The sequence below is a fragment of the Phoca vitulina genome, unplaced genomic scaffold (genome assembly GCF_004348235.1).
Source record: "Phoca vitulina isolate PV1807 unplaced genomic scaffold, GSC_HSeal_1.0 scaffold37, whole genome shotgun sequence".
In the NCBI taxonomy this organism is placed as follows: Eukaryota; Metazoa; Chordata; class Mammalia; order Carnivora; family Phocidae; genus Phoca; species Phoca vitulina.
This window is the reverse complement of record NW_022589740.1, coordinates 3,132,560-3,153,156: the sequence shown is the minus strand read 5'-3', so window position 1 is coordinate 3,153,156 and position 20,597 is coordinate 3,132,560. Positions and strand designations below refer to the sequence as shown.

At 43.2% G+C, this 20,597-nt stretch overlaps 1 protein-coding gene across 2 annotated transcripts in view; it reads right to left on the bottom strand.

Moving 5' to 3' along the window:
- Positions 1 to 20,597, bottom strand: part of LOC116646755 (contactin-associated protein-like 3) — a 174,845-nt gene that overhangs the window by 48,395 nt on the left and 105,853 nt on the right. For both annotated transcript variants that reach the window (XM_032427683.1, XM_032427684.1), the window contains exons 10-12: positions 20,211 to 20,382; positions 13,621 to 13,727; positions 9,523 to 9,642 (exon numbers count right to left, since the gene is read on the bottom strand). In XM_032427683.1, coding sequence (XP_032283574.1) covers positions 9,523 to 9,642; positions 13,621 to 13,727; positions 20,211 to 20,382 — 399 coding nt within the window. The remainder of the gene's footprint in view (positions 1 to 9,522; positions 9,643 to 13,620; positions 13,728 to 20,210; positions 20,383 to 20,597) is intronic.

Sequence of the window (20,597 nt, the reverse complement as noted above, 5' to 3'; positions counted from 1 at the left end):
GGGGTGACTGGGTGATAGACACTGGGGAGGGTATGTGCTCTGGTAAGCGCTGTGAATTGTGCAAGACTGTTGAATCTCAGATCTGTACCTCTGAAACAAATAATGCAATATATGTTAAGAAAGAAAAAAAGAAGAAGAAGAATGTAGCAGGAGGGGAAGAATGAAGGGGGGGAAATCGGAGGGGGAGAAGAACCATGAGAGACGATGGACTCTGAAAAACAAACTGAGGGTTCTAGAGGGGAGGGGGGTGGGAGGATGGGTTAGCCTGGTGATGGGTATTGAGGAGGGCACGTTCTGCATGGAGCACTGGGTGTTATGCACAAACAATGAATCATGGAACACTACATCAAAAACTAATGATGTAATGTATGGGGATTAACATAACAATAAAAAATTAAAAAAAAAAAAGAAGGGCTGCTGTTCTTGTCAACAGTTCTGAAGCCTTGAGCTTTGCATGATTTACTTTAATATTTTCCACACAAGAAAATGCTCTAAGACACTACTAAGCCCCAAGAGAATGTAGCTACTTCACAGCCTTCTCTGGGGATTTCAGAGAATGATCTTTTCACTTAATAGGTCACACAAAATGCAGCTTTATGTGTCTGCTCATTCATTAGTGTAGGCACCTGCTATTTAACATGGAAGGACACTTCTTCAACACGACTCACAGTCTCTTGAGGCAAGAGATACACGTGCGTGGCCCCGCGCCAGGCGCCTCCTAAATGCTGAAATACCATGAAATGTCATTAGCGTCTCCCCTTGCATTTCAGCCCACCACACAGCAAGAAAGCAGAATAATTTCCTCGGGGAGAACATTATGTATACACTTACAAAATTAGATATGGACGGAGAACTGTGTCATGGTCAATGAGAGAATATGGGTTATAATCTGTGCTCTTGGAAAAGTCAAAAAATTCTCTAAGCCTTCAATGCCATACTTGGTAAGTGGGGAGAGTGAACCAGGTGGCATCGAAAGACTGAAAACTATTGTTGTGGCCATCTTCAGATGCCAAGGCAATTAACTGGGCATGCTGCTGGCTGAGCTGCAATCTGAGTGTTGTATTTTTATTGTTCCTCAAGACCATTTGCCTGTCCATCCGCAGGCAGGGCTGTGGTGATGAGAGCAGGAAAACGAAATTTCCCAAAACATGTGTCTTTTCTCCCGTTGGGAGCAGTGACAGGACCTGCTCTGGAAGTTGTGTGTCCCCACGCACCCTGGGCATGCCTACTTTCGGAACTCCCTTTAGGAGCTGCAGGAGATCAGCCAGAATGATGTCCCCTCAGTGGGAGCAGGAAGGATTCTTTCCAGGCAAAAGCCAATATAAAAAGATGCAGGGTCATGGTGCATGACCATCATCAAAGAGCAGCTTTTCTCTCTCTTTCTCTCTTTTTTTTTCTTAGAAATTCTAACATTTCAACACTATAAAATTTTCTGTAAGAGATACTATTTTCAAACAAAACTTGCCACGCATGACATATGATGATGCCATGCTTACTGTCAATCTCAGTTTTCAAGAGCAAAGCAGAGAACAACGAAATCACGACTCTTTCCAAGCAAAGAAAAATATATACTGTAGCAGCTGTGCATGTGTTCATGAAATAAACTCACCAACCCACACTCAGAGCCTTTTTTTTTTTTTTTTTTTTTTACAAATTTCCAACAAGTGTTCATATATACAGGGATACCTCAGAGATATTGCAGGTCCGGTTCCAGACCACCACAATAAAACATATACTGCAAGACAGTGAGTCAGAAGAACTTTTTGGTTTCCACTGCATATAAAAGTTCTGTTTCCACCATACTGGAGTCAATATTAAGTGTGCAATAGCATTATGTCTAAAAAATGTATATACCTTAATTAAAAATACTTTATTGCTAAAAAATGTTAACCATCATCTGAGCTCTTAGCAAGCTGTAATCTGCTTTGCTGCTGGATGGTCTTGCCTTGATGGTGATGGCAGCTGACTGATCAGGGTGGTGATTGCTGAAGGTCAGGACAGCTGTGGCCGTTTCTTAAAATAAGACAACAATGAAGTTTGTAACATTGATTGACTCTTCCTTTCATGAATGATATCTCTGTAGCATGGGATGCTGTTTGATAGCATTTTACCCACAGAAGAATTTCTTTCAAACTATCAATTAAGTTGATGTAATATTCTAAATCCTTTGTTTTTTCAACCATCTTCACCAGGAGTAGATCCCACCTCAAGAAACCACTTTCTTTGCTCATTCCTCAGCAGGAACTCTTCATCCGTTCAAGCTGTATCCTGAGATGGCAGCAGTTCTGTCCCATCTTCAGGCTTCACTTCTAATTCTGGTTCTCTTGCTATTTCCACCACTTCTGCAGTGACCTCTTCCTCTGAAGTCTTGAACCCCTCAAAGTCATCCATGAAGACTGGAATCTACTTCTTCCAAATTCCTAACAACGTTGATATGTTGATCTCTCCTCACGAATCATGAATGTTCTTCATGGCATCTAGGATGGTGAATCCTTCCCAGAAGGTTTTCAACTGACTTAGCCCAGATCCCATCAGAGGAATCACTATGTACAGCAAGTAGAGTCCTATGAAATGTACTTCTTAAATAAGAAGACTTGAATAAGAAATAAAGAAAAAAAAAGAGACAGAGACTCTTAAATACAGAGAACCAACTGGTGATTGCCAGAGGGGAGGTGGGTGGGAGGGATGGGTGAAAGAGATAAAGGGAATCAAGAGCATACTTATCATGATAAGCACTGAGTCATGCATAGAACCGTTCGATCATTATACTGTACCCCTATATACTTGAAACCAGTATAACACTGTAAGTTATACTCCAATAAAAAATAAATATAATTAATTTAAAAATTTTAAAAAGACTTGTAAGTTGAAATGACTCCTTGATCCATGGGCTGCAGAATGGATGTTGTGTTCGCAGACATGAAAATAACATAAATCTCATTGTCCAACTCCATCGGAACTCTTGTGCGACGATCAGGTGCATAGTCAATAAGTGATGATAGTGTGAAAGGAATCTTTTTTTTTCTTCCTTAGCGGGTCTCAACAGTGGGCTTAAAACATTCAGTAAACCATGCTGTAAACAGATGTGCTGTCCTCCAGGCTCTGCTGTTCCGCTTACAGAGCACAGGCAGAGTAGATTTACCATAACTCCTAAGGGCCCGAGGATTTGAGAAATGATAAAGAAGCACCTGCTACAAGTTAAAAGTCACCAACTGCACTGGCCCCGACAAGACGATCAGCCTGTCCTTGGAAGCTTGGAAGACAGGCACTGACCTCTCCTCTCTAGCCAGGAGTCCTAGATGGCATCTTCTTCCTGTGGGAGGCTCTTGCATCCACACTGAAGATCTGTGGGTCGGTGGAGCCGCCTTCGGTAATGACCTCAGCTCCGTCTTCCGGATCACTTGCCGCAGCTCCTCCATCGGCACCTCATGCTTCGCCTTGCACTTTTACGCCCCGGACATGGCTTCCTTCCTTAAACCTCAGGAGCCCATCTCTGCTAGCTTCAGACTTTGCTTCTGCAGCTTCCTCCCCGCTCTCCGCCTTCACGGAATTGAAGAGAGTCAGGGCCTCGCTCTGGGTTAGGCTGTGGCTGAAGGGAATGTCATGGCTGGCTTGACCTTTTATCCACCAAACGTTCTCCACATCAGCAATAAAGCTGCTTCACTTTCCTATCATTCAAGTGTTCACTGAGGTGGCCCTTTTAATTTCCTTCAGGAGCTTTTCCTTCGCATTCACAACTTGGCTAACTGGCACAAGAGGCCTTAGCTTTCCACATGCCTTCCTCACTAAGCTTTAATCATGTCTAGCTTTTGATCGAAAGTGAGAGGCGTGTGGCTCTTCCTTTCAGGTGAACACTTAGAGACTACCGTAGGGTTATTAATTGGTCTTTCAATACTGTTGTGTCTTGGGGATAGGGAGCCCAAGGACAGAGAGGGATCTAGATGTGGAAATGGCCAGTTGGTATAGTGGTCAGAACACGTTCAATATTTACCAATGAAGTTCGCGGTCTTAGATGCACATAGTTCATGGTGCCTGAAAACAACTACAATAGTAACACCAAAGATCACTGATCACAGATCATCATAACAAATATAATTGTAACAAAAAAGTTAGAAATATTGTGAGCATTACCAAAATGTGCCACAGAGACACAAAGTGAGCAGGTGCTGTTGGAAAATGGTGCCAGTAGACTTGTCCCACCCAGGGTAGACACAAACCTTTAATTTGTTTAAAAAAAAAAAAAAAAAAAAGCAAATCTGCCAAGTTCAGTAAAGCAAAGCGCAATAAAATGAGGTATGCCTGTATTTAAAATAGCAAATGCAAACTTATATTCATAATATGTTTAGTTAGCTGAATTACATCTGTCTCCCTCCCTAGTCTGAAGGTCTGAAGGTCTATGAGAGAAGTTTGTTCCTTCTTCTTACTCTAATTCGATGTGGCACCTGCGGGCTTCCAGGTGAGCTCCATGGCTCAGCGGTCAAGTGTGGAGGATGAGTGAATGAATGCCTGAATTGAATGTCTTACTGGAAAGGGAGGTGTTTGATTGTGCTGAGACAGGAACTGCTGCAGGAAGACAGAGGTGAAAGAAACAGAAAATCTATACAAATACACACACATAAAAAGCATAGCAGGATGGCTTGACTCTATTCTGTAGAGTATTTTTTTTTTAATTAACGTGAGCTGCATGTAAAGCAACTGGGCTGAGTGTCCTCTGTTATAGCACAATGCCAGCTGGAGGCCAGTCGCATTTTTCTGTCACAGGAAGAAGGCTGTTTAAGAAACACAGTGGCACGGTTTGCATAACCGTGACGGAGTCCATGGTAACAATGAGTAAGAAGTGCTGGGTTATTGACACGCTGAGTCGATGAATCAGGATCTGACGGGAGGAGTGGGCAGGTGTGCAACAGACCGAGTCCTCGGCTTGTTCATCAAGCCCCCTGTTGATTCGTATGAACCAGATGTTCATGGGTCATTGCTCTGACCACATGCCATCTCCTCCCTGGACAAGTGTTCCCATGGTGCCATGTCTGGGAACCAGTATCTGGAGCACAACTATGAACACAGCAAAGGACAACTGTGAGGGGTTTCAGGTGGGCACAGACGGCCCCACTCTCCCAGTGGGGAGAGCCAGGGAGCTCACATCTCTCATCCCACCATCAATGAAGTTATGTTCTGTCTCTTCTGCTTAGAAAGGGGATCGATCTGTTAACAAATTGCAACAGTCCCTTCAAAATAGTTTATCTTTTTGGTTTGGTTTTGGTTGTTTTTATACGAAAGGTACTAAAATTTATGCAGAGCATATCTTGGCATTACATTTTTCAAGGCTATTACCAAGGATATAATTTTAACCATTGGTTTGGAATTTTGGTTTTTGCATGTTTCTCCAAGTGTATTTGTTTGTAATAATTAAAGAATATTTAATTGCCCACAGGCATGGTAGCTTCATGGAGAAGGTGAACTTCACAGCGGAACTATTTCCAGGCTGGGAGAAGAAGACCAGGATCTTAGTTCTTCCACCGTCAACAATGAGGTTTGTCAGAGGGCACCTCATGGGACCCCATTCAGCTGTAACTCTGGTTCATTCCTGTATTTTCCCTGGGATCACCTTGGATTTTTTAAACTTTTGATTAAATACTTTGCAGTGTAGCTTCTGGAAATATCTGTTGTCTTTGGATTGGCCTCTGCATTTCTCTGTCTTTAGCACGGTGCTTTCCTATGGCTCTGAGTTTCATAAAAACCCTTGGTGTTTAACATTATTTGGAAATCCTCTCTGCAGTATTTTTAACAAAGCAGGATGTGTGTGTGTCTGTGTGTTCCATGTTCCAACTCAATCCTGATTCATGGAACTTTATAACATTTATCTCATCACATAGAATAAGAACATACTAAATTCAGGAGTTTTCTTTTATGAAAGGCAGCTATAAACTTCTTTAAAAAACTTAATTACCCAAAAGGTCTTGTGATACAATGATCTGTACTTAATGCTTGGTCATTTGCAAAGTAATATGACGACATACATAGTCATTAAGTATTATTTGATAATAAAAACTATAGCAATATCAATCATTAAATTATTATCCCTAATTTTCATGAATTCCTACACACATACACACACGCATGTATGCGTGCTTTAAAACTCTAAGACTTTCCAAGATTAAATTAGAGAGTTTGGAAGATGTTTAATTTGCACAATCAATGCCTTAGATATTATCTTAATGTATGTGAACGATTCTTGTTGCCTTTGTGGATGCAGTGGTGGATCATTAAATTTCACCCACAGCTACCTATACAAACTGGAACAACAGGACAACTGCCTGGACAGAAAAATGAATAGTGGCACCAGAATTTTAACATCTGCGTTAGTTCTATTTCTCCATTCCGTGATGCCCTTTGCTCTCTTTCCATTTTAATTTTGGTGGAGACAGAGCAGGCTGTACACAGTAAAACCAAAGATCCTCAGCCCCGGGGCGGTGGCTTCTAAATCTGTGTGTACATCAGAATTTCTTGGGAAGCTTCATGAAGCACAGCTTCTCCTGGGATGCTGCCCCAGAATCCGTGCCTGCCGGGAGCAGAGCTGCCCTTCAGTGGACAGTGGACAAGGGTGTGGGGACCCAGAGACATCCTTCAGTAAAGGTAAGTCAATATATTTGGTAGTGGGTTCACATCCCACGTTGCTGTGGGATGCTCACAGTGTCCACCAGCCCCCGCAAAGCAAATGGGAGCCTGCTGGGCTGTTCAATTAATGTATAAAGTTATTCTCCAAAATATATTTTTAGAAGTTTGTGTTGCCAAGGATGTTATAACCACCCAGCGGGCTTTCAGATGACACATTACACTCGTTTTTATGACCAACAGGTCCTCACTAACTAGACGAACAGCTGGCAACCCAAACTTCAGGTATTCACCGCGGGAATCCTGGTATTCCTTTTCAGACCTGCTTCTTCCCTGCTGATAGTATCCGCACCTTCCTCCCAGGGCTCGGATCCAAACATGGAAGCCTTCCCGGATGCCTGTCTTTCTCCAGCCACATCCGGTCCACGGATTCGGACTCCGACCTCCTCCCCTTCTCCGCTCCCACCCGCTCGGTGCCACCACCGTCTTGGCTCCACTACTGGAGGGTCCCGCTAACCGGTCTCCTTGCTCCCTCTTGGCACAGCGTGGTGGGTAAAGGCCCAAACTGCTCTGCTGTGTGAGTCCTGGACCTGTCACTTCCCAGCTTCGTGACTCGAGGGCCACCCTCCGGTCCCTCCACCCGCGTTTGTCCAACACACCAGGCTCCCTGGATCGCATTCCCTCCCCTTGAAGGCTTGCTCAGGTTTTCTCGAAGCTGCTTCTTTTATGTGGTTGGCTCAAACGTAACTTTCAAACTGAGTGCTTTCCTGACCCCTCTATTTAAAATTGTGACCCGCCCTTCCACGGTCTGTGCCCCCCGCCCCCGCTGTATTCACGTCACAGCACCTGCCGCCCTGCACCAGACCACCTGCTCCATTAGCTGCCCTCCGCTGTCTGGTTCCCCACACAGAGGTGCGCACCGCCCCGGGGAGGGTACGTGCTACTCCGCTCGCTGCCGCGGTTACCGCCGAGCCTCGCGCAGAGTGGGTACCGAGGACAGAGGTGTTCAACGCTGTTAGGCACTTTTTTTTTTTCACCTCTTCGGTTTTGTGCCTTTACTTGGGCATTTCTTCGAGTCACTCAGGGGAGGAAAATGATTCACATCCTCAGGAGACAGTTTGCAAGGCCTTCATCTTGTATATAAAATTGACCAGGAGGGTTAACCGGCAGATTTTACCTTTTCCTTCCTGTATTTAGAGGCTCCTTCTTGCCTCGAGGATTAAAAGAAAAAAAAAACAAAAACAAAACTCGGCTTATCTATCATCAGATAGTTTCCTATGTTAACCAAAATTAAAAGCTGAGCATCTGTTCTTACTTTCTCTTTGCACTTTGACGATAACTACTCTTCCTTCTGGTAGTGGGTTCACTCCGAAAAGGTAGCAGCAGTGACAGGCCATCAAAACACATCAGTGATGTTATGAAATCACTATTAAAACAAATGTCTTTGAACCAGTGGTACATTCCAAAGGTGCTTTATAAATATGCACAACGGAAGCTTCCTGGTGAAGCCTGGACCACGTGTCCACTTGGGATGATTAAAATATTTTTCCTTTATTATCACCATACACTGCAGACAATCAGGCAATTAGCTGTTTGTTATTCCTTTTGGCAGCAAGTGTCTTTTTTTTTTTTAATAAACGTGACCTCAGCCTTACCAACCCTGCCAACAGTTAATTATCAAGAAAACAGCTTCAGTCATTGAAACCTTACTCATCTTTGCAATGTGCCAGCTAGGATCATTTTCACTTTTCTATGGATCTTGAAATTTTTCAATGTATAAGGAACTTTTCTTACAGGACAAAATATATGAAAATTTTAATGTGTCCTAGACTTCTATGATAATTAAGCACGTGATTGATAAAAGTAGAATGTATTATGGGGATGCCAGCATTTTTATTTAGCTTTCTCTGTTCTTGGCATTCACTTGAGCCATGATAATGCCAGCAAAACAAAACAGAAATTGAATAAGTTGAAGGCCTGTTATAACCACTGGAGCTGAGAATATCTAGAAAGATCCCTTTGGTCGTTTCCTCACATACTTTATAGATCACACATCCTTCAGTAAAGGTAAGTCAATATATTTATCTCTTATCATCACACTGCAATGTTTTGGTCAGTATCGATGACAAAATGCTTGCCCCAAACAACCATATGTGCATCCAGTGTAAAGCTGGGGATAGTTTTGGGGCTGGAGGATATAATTGATCCAATTCAGATCAGACCATTTGATTCACCACTGCCAAAATGCTCAGATTTTATGTATGAGGTGATGGGAGGTATAAAAACTGCACCAGAACTTTCCGCTCGTCACAAACCGCCATCATAAATTCCCCCACAAATAACTCCTTCCACCTAGAAACTGCAACCCCCTCCAGGTGACAGATAGCCAGAGCAGAGAAAGCAAATTATAGCTAAGTCATGGTTAGCTGAGAACCATTTACAGCTGACTCTTTCCTGACCAGTGTCTCAGACTTTGCAGGGACAAACTCTACGGTTGTCAAAGTGCCTGCTGGGTCCACACCACTAGAGTAGCACGGGAAGTTTTGTAAAGGAGGGTGCTTTCCTTTCTGTTGGTGAAATGTGATGTGAGCGCAGGAGAAAATGTGGCTGCCGACACACACACACACACACACACACACACACACACACGTGTAAAAGAGGCGTTAGAACTTGCACCAATTCCATGGACAGCTGTCATTCAGTACGGTGGATGCATTGGTGCTCTGCAGAACTTGTTTACGACACACCTGTATCGATCCACCACCTATAATTGGGTTTCTAGGGAAAATGAAATATTGCTTATATATAGTTGCACAGGAACACATTGCTCTACGAAGTAAAACCTCGTGGTTTTGCACACAGCAACCAATTACACAAGCTTAACTGGCACGATAAAGCTTATTAGCGTACCTGTCATGTTGCAATATACGAGAGCAGGTCCAAGCGGGCCACTTCCGTCTGAATCGATATAGTAGAGCCCTGAGGAGTCTCCTCTGTGCTTGTGGGCTTCACAGGACTGCTCATACAAAGCTGCAAAGGACAGGGATCTCAGACAGGGGCTGCAATGGGGAAGATTCCTCCCTGTCGTTAGTGATGGGATACTTTCCCCAGTGATACTCATTCTGCCTTGCTCTCGGGGACATTTTCTCTAGGGGAGTGGTCGGTCCCCTGTGTCAATCAGGCAGCATGAAGACTCTGAAGCTTGGAGTGAAAGATTTTAAGAGGTATCACCGTGTGGATCTGAACCCTGCCTGCTCTAGAAACAAGATTCTTCCCAAAACCATGGTAACTGGACTCACGCTATCTACTTCTATTCCGCCTCATAATATCTAAGCATCTGAAGTGAGCTGGCTTCATCTCCCTAAGTGATCTGTTATTATCTAATAACCATGTCGATGTATTAAATTACTCAGTAATTATACCCTCTGTTTACTTAGAACAATCTACAGGTGCAATGCATTGTTTACCAGATGAGTTTTATAAATCGGCAACTCTTCTTCATTCCATTTATAAGGTGTGTTTTAAAAGAAATTTCCTTAAATGCTTTGCAAATGATTATTCAAGCAAATTGAAAGTCAAAAAAATATATATACATGAAACGTCTCTTGGTAATTTCAACGTATCCTGATTTTTAGTTGAATTTTTTTATACGTGCAATAAATGTTTTGCTACCACAAGGCAAGCGATTAACATCTGCAGATGATGGACTTAATTAATGTTCAGAATAAGTTTAAATGACTAATCAACTGAGTAATACCTTCCATGTGCATCACTCATTTCCTTGACAGGAAAGACCCTTTGAAAACCTGAAAAGTAGCGAATGGCAGCCAGGAAAGAAGTACAGTAATGGTTCTGGCACAGTGCAGACTGGATCCCTCAGCACCCTAAGGATGAGACCTGGCATCCATGAACACAGTCCCAGCAAGTGGCCACGCAAGAGCCTCAGAGCAGAGTGATCCTAGTAGGGACAGAGGGGGCAAAGCGTGGGAGGAGAACTGATGCCATTCTATACTCCCTGGATTGTCTGCCCTTTAAAACTCTGCCTATTTCGAAGAATGAAGAAAATCCTGGAGAGGGGGTGGGGCAGGGCAGAGGGATTTTTCTCCCTTCTCACAGAAGAAGAAGATCAAAGTAATGTTCACTTGCCCAGGGATTTTGCAAAATACAACATTCTTTTATAAAATATGGCCAAGTGTCAAGTGTGTCAAATTAGATTGGCCCCCATCAATAGCACACCTCGCACCATCTACTCTGATGGCCACAGAGACAATATGGATCGCTTTCCCAGACATGCTGGTATTTTGTCCACTCATGTTTATATTTCTACAAATACATAAATATGCTCGTAACCGCCTAGAAGAGTGTCCAGAGGGACAGACACAAAGTGATAACAGTGGTTACATTTGGGTGGGGGCTGGACCTACCTGGGGACCAAGGGTAGAAGAGGAAACCCTAGGAAGACACTTGCTCTACATGTGAATGCAGACTCATTCACTGGGCACTTACACCAAAAACTAAAGGTCTCTGATCCCTTACTGTGGATTTGGAAATATCTCACCTTCATTTTGGTATACAGTTAAAGAATCACAATGAAGTCCATTCAGTTATTAGACCAAATCAAATTATTAAGGCCACAAGTGAAAGACCCTTTATATAACACCTGTGAATTTTTAAATCAGAGTTGTTTGGAATGATGTTTAAATCAGAGTTAATGATAACACTTTAGCAATCATTCCTTAGTCATTAATATTCAGTAGGTATCTGCTCTGTGTAAGACAACTTGTTAGATATGATGGGGAGACACTGTAAGTAGGAGGCCACCCCCATTCCTAGCTGCAACTCTGGACCAGTCACTCAGCCTCAGACTTCCCAGAAGTCCAGCTCCTTCCAAATAGAGTTATCTTGGCAAGTTCTTACCTGGCACCATAATAGTAAATAGAGATGCGGGTAGAATTGCTCTGGGTGAACGTATGGGATTTTTAGGGGGGGCGGTGAGTCACCTCCCTTTGCCTGAAAGAACCTCCTGGCTCCTCTGTGGAACCCCCTGAGCTGGGGACCAGGTCTTCCCATCCCAACACTGATGCCTGCTTCCCTGGGGTTCAGTTTACATAAGGTTGGATGCACGACAATCCGTTCTTTGCTCAGTGAATTTTCATGTCATGCTATCTTTCTAAAGACCCAGAGAGAGGAGACGTGCTACAAAAGAAGGGACTCAGAAATGTCGGCAGTCACTCTGGAAAACAGTATGGAGGTTTCCTCAAAAAGTTGAAAATAGAGCTACCCTATGACCCAGCAATTGCACTACTAAGTATTTATGCCAAAGATACAAATGTAGTGATCCAAAGGGGCACCTGCACCCCAATGTTTATAGCAGCAATGTCCACAATAGCCAAACTATGGAAAGAGCCCAGCTGTCCATCAACAGATGAATGGATAAAGAAGATGTGGTATATATACACAATGGAATATTACTCAGCCATCAAAAAGAATGACATCTTGCTATTTGCAACAACGTGGATGGAACTAGAGGGTATTTGCCAAGTGAAATAAGTCAATCAGAGAAAGACAACTATCATATGATTTCACTCAAAATTGGAATTTAAGAAACAAAACAGGAGCATAGGGCAAGGGAGGGAAAAATTAAACAAGACAAAATCAGAGAGGGAGACAAACCTTTAGAGACTCTTGATCATAGGAAACAAACTGAGGGTTGCTGGAGGGGAGGGAGTGGGGGGATGGGGTAACTGGGTGATGGACACTGGGGAGGGCACATGATGTAACGAGCACTGGGTGTTACATGAGACTGACAATTCACTAACCTCTACCTCTGAGACTAATAATACAGTATATGTTAATTAATTGAATTGGAATAAAAATAAATAAACTTTTTAAAAAAGAAATGTCGGCAGTGATACACAAAAAAGGAAAAAGTAGAATAAAAACATAAACAACAAACGCCAATGATTAGAAAACAATGAGGATCTCGGGGCTCTGTCATAAACTTCTAGTAGGTAATGAATTAGGGGTCAATAAAGTTTGGCTAGCTTTGAAATTGAGAAAGTAATTCTTCAGGAAAGAGACTGGTGTTCAAGGTGGAAGAAATGGGATGGAGAGGGGGTTGAGAGCTCTGGCTGGCAGCTGTGTCACCACAGTCGAAGGAGCTGACCCCTCTCTTTCCTCAAGCGTACAGTGTGGAAAATAAAGCAGTTACCTTCTAGGGCAGGTTTGAGGATTAAAGGAGTTGAAACATGCAGAACTAGAGGGAACTAGGATCCCATAGGCACGGGGCAAGTTCCCAGTGTTCACCACCACCGGCATCCAAGAGCATCAGGATTGCCAGGGACCTGAACATTTACTCGTGCTCCTCTGGAGACTCTCCTCGTTTGATTTTATAAACACTGACAATCAGTAATTTGTCCTCTTTACTTTGGCAGACAGGACTTGAGAACCAAAGTTGGGTCCAACTCAAGGAACAGAACAAGTAACACCATCATGTCATCTAGATTGCTTTTTGTATTTTGGGGGGGGGGGGTGTTGTTTGTTTGTTTTTTCACTTTTTGTTATATTTTATCTTCCTATATTTATTTTCCTTTGCCTGCTATTTTTTTTTTCCATCCTATTTGGTACTATGGATTTCTGCAAGCTGCCTTAACATCACTAGGAAATAAAATTGATTAAAAATAAACCAGACAAGGGCACCTTGTGGTTCAGTTGGTTAAGCATCGGACTCCTGATTTTGGCTCAGGTCATGATCTCAGGGTCATGAGATCGAGCCCCATGTCGGGCTCCACACTGGGCTGGGATTCTCTCCCTCCCTCTCCCCCGGCCCCTCCCCACCTCTAAAATAAATAAATAAACGAACCAGACAAAAATTAGTCTCTAAAATACCTACTGGTTCTCGTTGTTGCTTTCTAGCACACAGCTGCACTGATACAGACACATAGGCACCAAATCAGAAAGGGAAAATAGAACTGCACAGAAATCCGAACAGTGAGGCGTGAGGCTTACGGGAATGGCAGGTCGCGCCCGTGTAGCCAGTGCGCGCGCAGTCACAGGAGAAGGTGTCCCAGGACTGGGAACATTCGCCCCCGTGTTCACAGTAGCTGGGCAAACACCTACAAGAAAACAGACACACCTGCTATTTCCCACATTCGGTCAGGAGAAAATGTGTATCTTAGCGCTAACCTGCTACACTGAAACATGGTACTGACAGTGCTTTCAGGAGAAAAATGAGACATTAACAAAACCCGCTGGGTCTGTCAAGAAGGTTTCCTAATGCAATACCCACCACAGACTAAGAAACCCACCAGATGCTACCAATTGTCCTGTATTGGCAGCAGATAAATTTTCTACACATTGCATTACATCAAAAAATGTGTTTGCTTTTTCACAAATAAGGCAAGATTGGTTTCATCCATGATCAGAGAGACGAAGTGCTAGCAATGGCCACAGGCGGCCAGCCACACCTGTTCCCCTCCCTACCTCCATGTCCTTGCAGTGGGACCTGCAGATCCTTCCACTGAGAGGCATAGCCTACTTCAGCCTGGGTTGGGCATGGGACCTGCTCTCACAAATGGGGCATTAGCAAACTGATACATCAGAGGCTAGAAGAGTGTTTGGGAAGTGAAAGACCTATACCCAGAAAACGGTAATATATTGATGAGAGAAACCAGAGATGACACAAACCAATAGGAAGACATGCTATGCTCTTGGATTGGAAGAATTAGTATTGTTACAATGTCCATCCTACCCAAAGCAATCTACCTGTTGGATGCAGTCCCTATCAAAATGCCAGTAGTACTTTTCACAGAACTAGAACAAAAACATCCTAAAATTTGTACGGAACCACAAAAGACCCTGAATAGTCAAAAAATCTTGAGAAAGAAGAACAAAGCTGGAGGTATAAGTCTAGATTTCAAACTATACTACAAAGCTATAGTAACCAAAACAGTATGGTACTGGCACAAAAACAGACACAGAGATCAATGGAATAGAAATGAGAGTGCAGAAATAAACCCACAATCATATGATCAATTAATCTATGGCAAAGGAGGCAAAAACATACAATGGTGAAAAGACAGTCTCCTCAATAAATGTTGGGAAAACTGGACAGGCATGTGCCAAAATGAAACTGGACCACTTTCTTATACCATACACAAAAATAAACTCAAAATGGATTAAAGACCTAAATTTGAGACCTAAAACCATAAAACTCCTAGAAGCAAACATAGGCAGCAAACCCTTGCACATCAACCTTAGCAATATTTTTCCTAGACATGTCTTCTCAGGCAAGGGAAACAAAAGCAAAAATAAACTCCTGGGACTATATCAAACTAAAAAACTTTTTCACAGTGAAGGAAACCATCAACAAAACAAAAAGGCAACCTTTTGAATGGGAGAGGATATTTGCCAATGATATATCTGATAAGAGCTTACTAACCAAAATATATAAAGAATTGATACAACTCAACATCACAAAAACAAATAACAAATTAAAAAATGAGCACTGAATCTGAACAGACGTTTGCCCAAGAAGACATCCAGATGGCCAACAGACACATGAAAAGATGCTCATCGCTCAGCATCAGGGAAATGCAGATCAAAACTACAATGAGATATTATCTCACTCCACTCAGAATGGCTAGAATCAAAATGACAAGAAATAACAAGTGTTAGGGAGAATGTGGTGAAAAGGGAACCCTTGTGCAATGTTGGTGGGAATGTAAATTGGTGTATCAACTATGGAAACAGTATGGAAGCTCCCCAAAAAGTAAAAATAGAAATAACGTATGATCCAGTAATTACAAAGGAATGTTATTCATCACAGCTTTGTCAATGATGTCGAAAAGAAGACCCACATGAATTTAAAGGAAGATTACCTAGGTCCCCACAAGCCACACGGCCTCTCTTGCTATATAGTTAAAGCTCTCAATATAGTCCCTCAAAAGCCTCATACAATTACAGGAGCTATGTAATTACTCATTATCCTCTGGAGCTCAATGCCTCTTTCTCTCAAGGAGTCAAAGGAATGGGTAACTTTGGGTTACTTCTACTCTATACACAGTTAGCACTCCTTTGCTGTTTGGGAGAAAGATGCTGGAAATGAGCCCAATTTCTTTCAAAGGACACACATAAACACTCTCCTGCTAGGTCTTCTGGCATTTGAGTGGAAGACACCTGATTCTATGCCAAGAACTAGAAGGTGCGCTTCTTGGGAAAATAGAAGGATGTCTCTTCACCTCCAAGGATTAGAGGGCAGGTCAGTCTGCATCCAGGCCCTTCCCTTAGGGACTGTTGTCCCATGTCCTTGGCCTATTTAGGACAGTTTCCTCGACTACACACCTGAGGTCGGCTTTCTTACCCCAAACCTCCTGCTTTCCTGGCAGGACTCAGCATGCACAAGGAAGACCAGAGAGAGGTACCAGCTGTAGTAAGAAAACTAAAACGGCAGCACACTCCCACACCAGCGCGTATCTTAACCTGACTTGAACACTGCTCCACTGCCAAAGACCTGGGGTTGGTGGGAACCACAAGTCCAGCGTGCTGGCTGTGCTTACAAGCAGATGAGGTGAGCTTAGTCTGTACCAGTTTCTTTGGGAAGGGAGGTTATGAACCCTACACACCGTGCATGGACCAGGTCCCTTCCAGATTTAGGGAAGATGCTGGCCAGAGTTGATGCGGAGGAGGCCAATCAGGATTGAAATAGTGCTTAACACCCTGGCCTCTAAAAGATTGCAAAGAGAACAGACTTTAGCCTAGAGGCGAGCCAATTCAGGAAATTCACTGGGTACTTGTCAGAATATGGGGGTAAAGCATGCCTAGACTTAGAGCAGGAAAGATGAAGATTCATGGTGGAAATCTGGGTGGGACAGAGGACACTGGTGATGCATTTGGTGAATGGGCAAGGGTCTCGTTCCTGAAAGATGGAACAGAAGCAGGATCCTCTTCTCTACAGTGAGAAAGAGATCCCTGCTTTGAGATGGAGACTTCAATAGATGTCACCTTTAAGATTCTTCTCAACTTTAGGATTTTGTACTTCTATGATTCTCAAAATATCTTAAGATTTAATAACTAAACCTCTTGACTCTGTGCCTCCCAAAATCGTGCTTCTCCTCCATCACTATTCCACTGAGTGGTGATACCACCCTTTATCCAGCTGTCCGAGCCAGAACCTGAGGGTCATCCTGACAGGTCCCTCTCCATCCCCCCATAGCCACGCAGCTCTTCAGCTTGTGATTCTATCCACCAAACACCATGTACATCATCTATGTTTTTCTCTTCCCTACTTCAGTCAATCATCCTTTCTCACATGGGTAGGCAGCCCTTTACCTGGCCTCCCGGTCACATACCCTCTCTCTGCGGTCCACACCCAAATCATCTTCCCCTGTGGGCAGTATTGTTTAACTGTGCAAGTGGCTTCCTAGCATAAAGCCCTCAGTGATTTCCCAGGGAACCTTAGATCAATGTCCAGATTTTGAGTTGGCCACCAGGCCTCTGTGGTGTAGCCCCTGCCCAGCCAGGCAGCCCCATCTCTCGCCAGCCCCTGCTCCTCGCCCTCAGACTCCCAATTTCTACAGTAGCCATGCTCAAACAGGCAGACTCATGGCTGCACTTTGGCTTGGGCACATGGCTGTACCTTCACTGGATGTCCAGCCTCTCTCACTTGACTGACGGATCCACCTTCCACCCCAGTGTGGGTGTCTCTCCCTCCTCTCTGACAGCCTGCCCCATCCCAGCACAAATTAGGTACCCCTCGCACATGTCTCCACAACCCCCCACAACTTCCTACTAATCTCTAAAAACCAACACATATAGTGCATGATGTTGCCTTTAGCATCTAGAAGATTAACGCTGGCCAAAGTCCACGGAAGTGGGAAAAGTGGCCCCATTGGTATAGTCCATGCCTAGAGGTGTTCAAGATGGCATTCCTGTGATCTTAAAAGAAACCTGGAAAGGACTGTGTAACCTGAGTTATATGACATGAAATCCTAATGTCCAAAACACAACTGGTGTAAGACACGGTCCCTCCTCACAGGAACCTTGTCCTTGAAGCCTTGTCCCCAAGAATCCACCACTGTCCCCGTGTCATGGGAGCCTCGGGAGGACAAAGCACCATGTACATGAGTCTTTGTGTGGCTCAGGAAGGTCTCCTATATCCCCAGCAGATTTCAAACATCTTTTCATAACCTGCTGTGCCGTTGGGCCAGGAATGCTATTATGCATCATGAATTATTAACTCCTATGCCTGATGGATAAGAGTTACAAAATCACCTGCATTTTAATAATAAATCTCAGCTTCACCTGAGCACACCATGACTTGCTCTGGACAGGCTCGTGGATGGCTGGGCTCTGGACAGGCTGGTGGATAGCTGGGCTCAGCACAGAGCACCCGGCAAGAGCCTGGCCATGGATGGCTGCTTTGTCGTATTTTTTACCTGAATCTATTTCATGGTGCATTGAACATGGAGGTGGTAGGTACGGCCTGAAGCACTAAGGAAGAATGAACATTTCTAGTAGTGGAGAATAAGGACATGTTTTCAGATGTTAAGCCATAAAAACTATAAAAAATTCCAATTATTGACTATATCAGCCAAAGTGCCGATAGCTCTTTTCATACCCACTTACAGCATTGCCATGAACCTCAATTTCTGCTTTGAGCGGAGAAGGTAACTTAATACCCTGGATCCCAGAGGTCTCCATCCATTGTTGGTACATATTTCTAAAAATCATTTTTAGGTGTGATATGGAAAACCTTTCTATTTTGGTGATATATATATAAATATATCATATATATATACACACACACATATGCATACTTTGCTGTTGGTTTTTCATTTTGTTTTGTTTTGTTTTGTTTTTGGCTAAAAGACCTTTATGCACAAAGGGGCAACACGCATTTCTTATGTAAGAGAAATAGTGTGATTACATCATATTTTGTGAGGAAATTCCCTGGGCACTTAAGTAACTTCCTGTGAGCTTCACCACTGAATTGACAACCTGGCCCCTGACCCCTGACCCCTGACTCTCCTGAGCCACTGATGGCCATTCCCATGGGTGAGGGCTCTACCCTACCTACAAGCAAATATTTTTGAACCCCCTCCCAATACCAAGATTCAGGATTTCAGAGCTGGCTGAAGTTATAACTTAGAGATGAAGCCAGTTTCTATGCCAGCATACATTTCAAAATCTGAAAATTAGGATTCAGAGTTTTTGCCTAATTCTTTGAATCTCTTTTCTCCCCTACAAATGAATAGAATGTAAACTATACACATGAACATCTGCATTAAAGAAATCCCAAGTTCTTATGAGCTAATATTTTAAGTACTGGAATTTATGGTTTTCTAACACACTGCCAAATTGCAATGCAACTTGTAGTTTATTGGACACAACATGGAATTCCAATTAGTGTTAAACTGGGAATAGATTTACTGCACAAAGCACTTTGCAAAGCATGAACTTTGAAGAGGGTGGCCACGCACGGACGTGGGAGGGTGGCTGGAGTGTGTTCGTTTATTCAACAGGAACATAAGGCAGTCCTACTTCAGGAAGGTCAAACATAGAAGGCACAGAAAAAAATTTAATGTGTTAAAGCTAAGCCATCCCTTTTAGCCAGAAAAACTGAAAGTCAGATAGCATGACAAACAAGACAATTTGAATAAAGTTGCAATGCTTAAGGATATTAACATGCTAGTGTTTCAAAGCTTCTCTCTTTTTTTATTGAGGTATAATTGCCTTATAACATTATATTAGTTTCAGGTGTACAAGAGAATGATGAGAATGCTTCCATAGCTGTATATATTGTGATATGATCACCACAGTAAGTCTAGCTAACATCCAGCACCACACAGTCACAAAATTTTTTTTTCTTGTGATGAGGACTTTCAAGATCTACTCTCTCAGCAACTTTCAGATACGCAGAACAGTATTAACTCAAGTCGTTACGCTGTGCATTACACCCCCACGACTTACTTATTTCATAACTGGAAGCCTGTGTCTTTTGTTCACCCATTACCTCCTTCACTGAACTGGTACAGTGCTCAGTCTATGGTAACTGGGTTCCTTCCATTCTTTGTTGTGTTTACGTGACCAGAAATCCCCAAAGGCTCGACCTTTCCAGGAGGAAGAGTTACTTTTCATTTTCCACGTAGATAAGGGAGCATGGGGTGCATCCCGATGACCACATGTACCTTTTAACTTACTGGTCCTCGAGATGATTCCTCATCTCTTTAGAACATTCTAATCTGTTTTGTGCAGTAGAAGAGTTTTTAAAAGTATTTATACTCATAGTATTTACACCCATCAATAATTACAGCACCACGAATAGGATCCTGTAAAAACTAAGTAGCTTGGGGACATACACAAGGAAAATTCATGACAGTGAGTCTTCTAAGAAAATATCATTTGAAAGGAGCAATTGTTTAAAATTAAAGATTGTCATTTTCTTGTTTTCAATTAATTATAACTTTTCCATACGGATTGGATATCTTGAAGAAAGAAGGGGCTAGAAGGAGGTGCTCTCTCTCAGCGGTTCATTTGTTTTTAACCTACTATCAAAAAATTGAAATCAAGAATGCTAAAATGACATGGGATGGCTTTACCTGTCCGTGAGACCGCAGGTGTCTATCTGGAGGTCACGGAAACTCCCCAGCGCCCCCTGCTGTACTGTGATGGGGTCCACCGCCTTGTCGCCAATGGAGATGAGCCTCAGGCAGCCCTGAAACCCGGCCAGGGGACCTCCACATCCAGGGCCAGAGCTGCTGTTGGGACAGCCTGAATGAACATGGAGACACACAAAGGAGAAAGTCAACAGTCGGGACCAAAATAGTGCACAGATTTTGTACATGCAAGTTTGCTGCCTCCTGCTGTTTGCAGACGCCTGAGGATTATTAGGCTTCCCACACGCGTTGCAAGGCTCATGCTCCTCATGGCGGGGGGCGGTGGACGGCTGAGAACAGACGTTACTGGTTTTGGTAAAGCACAGAAAT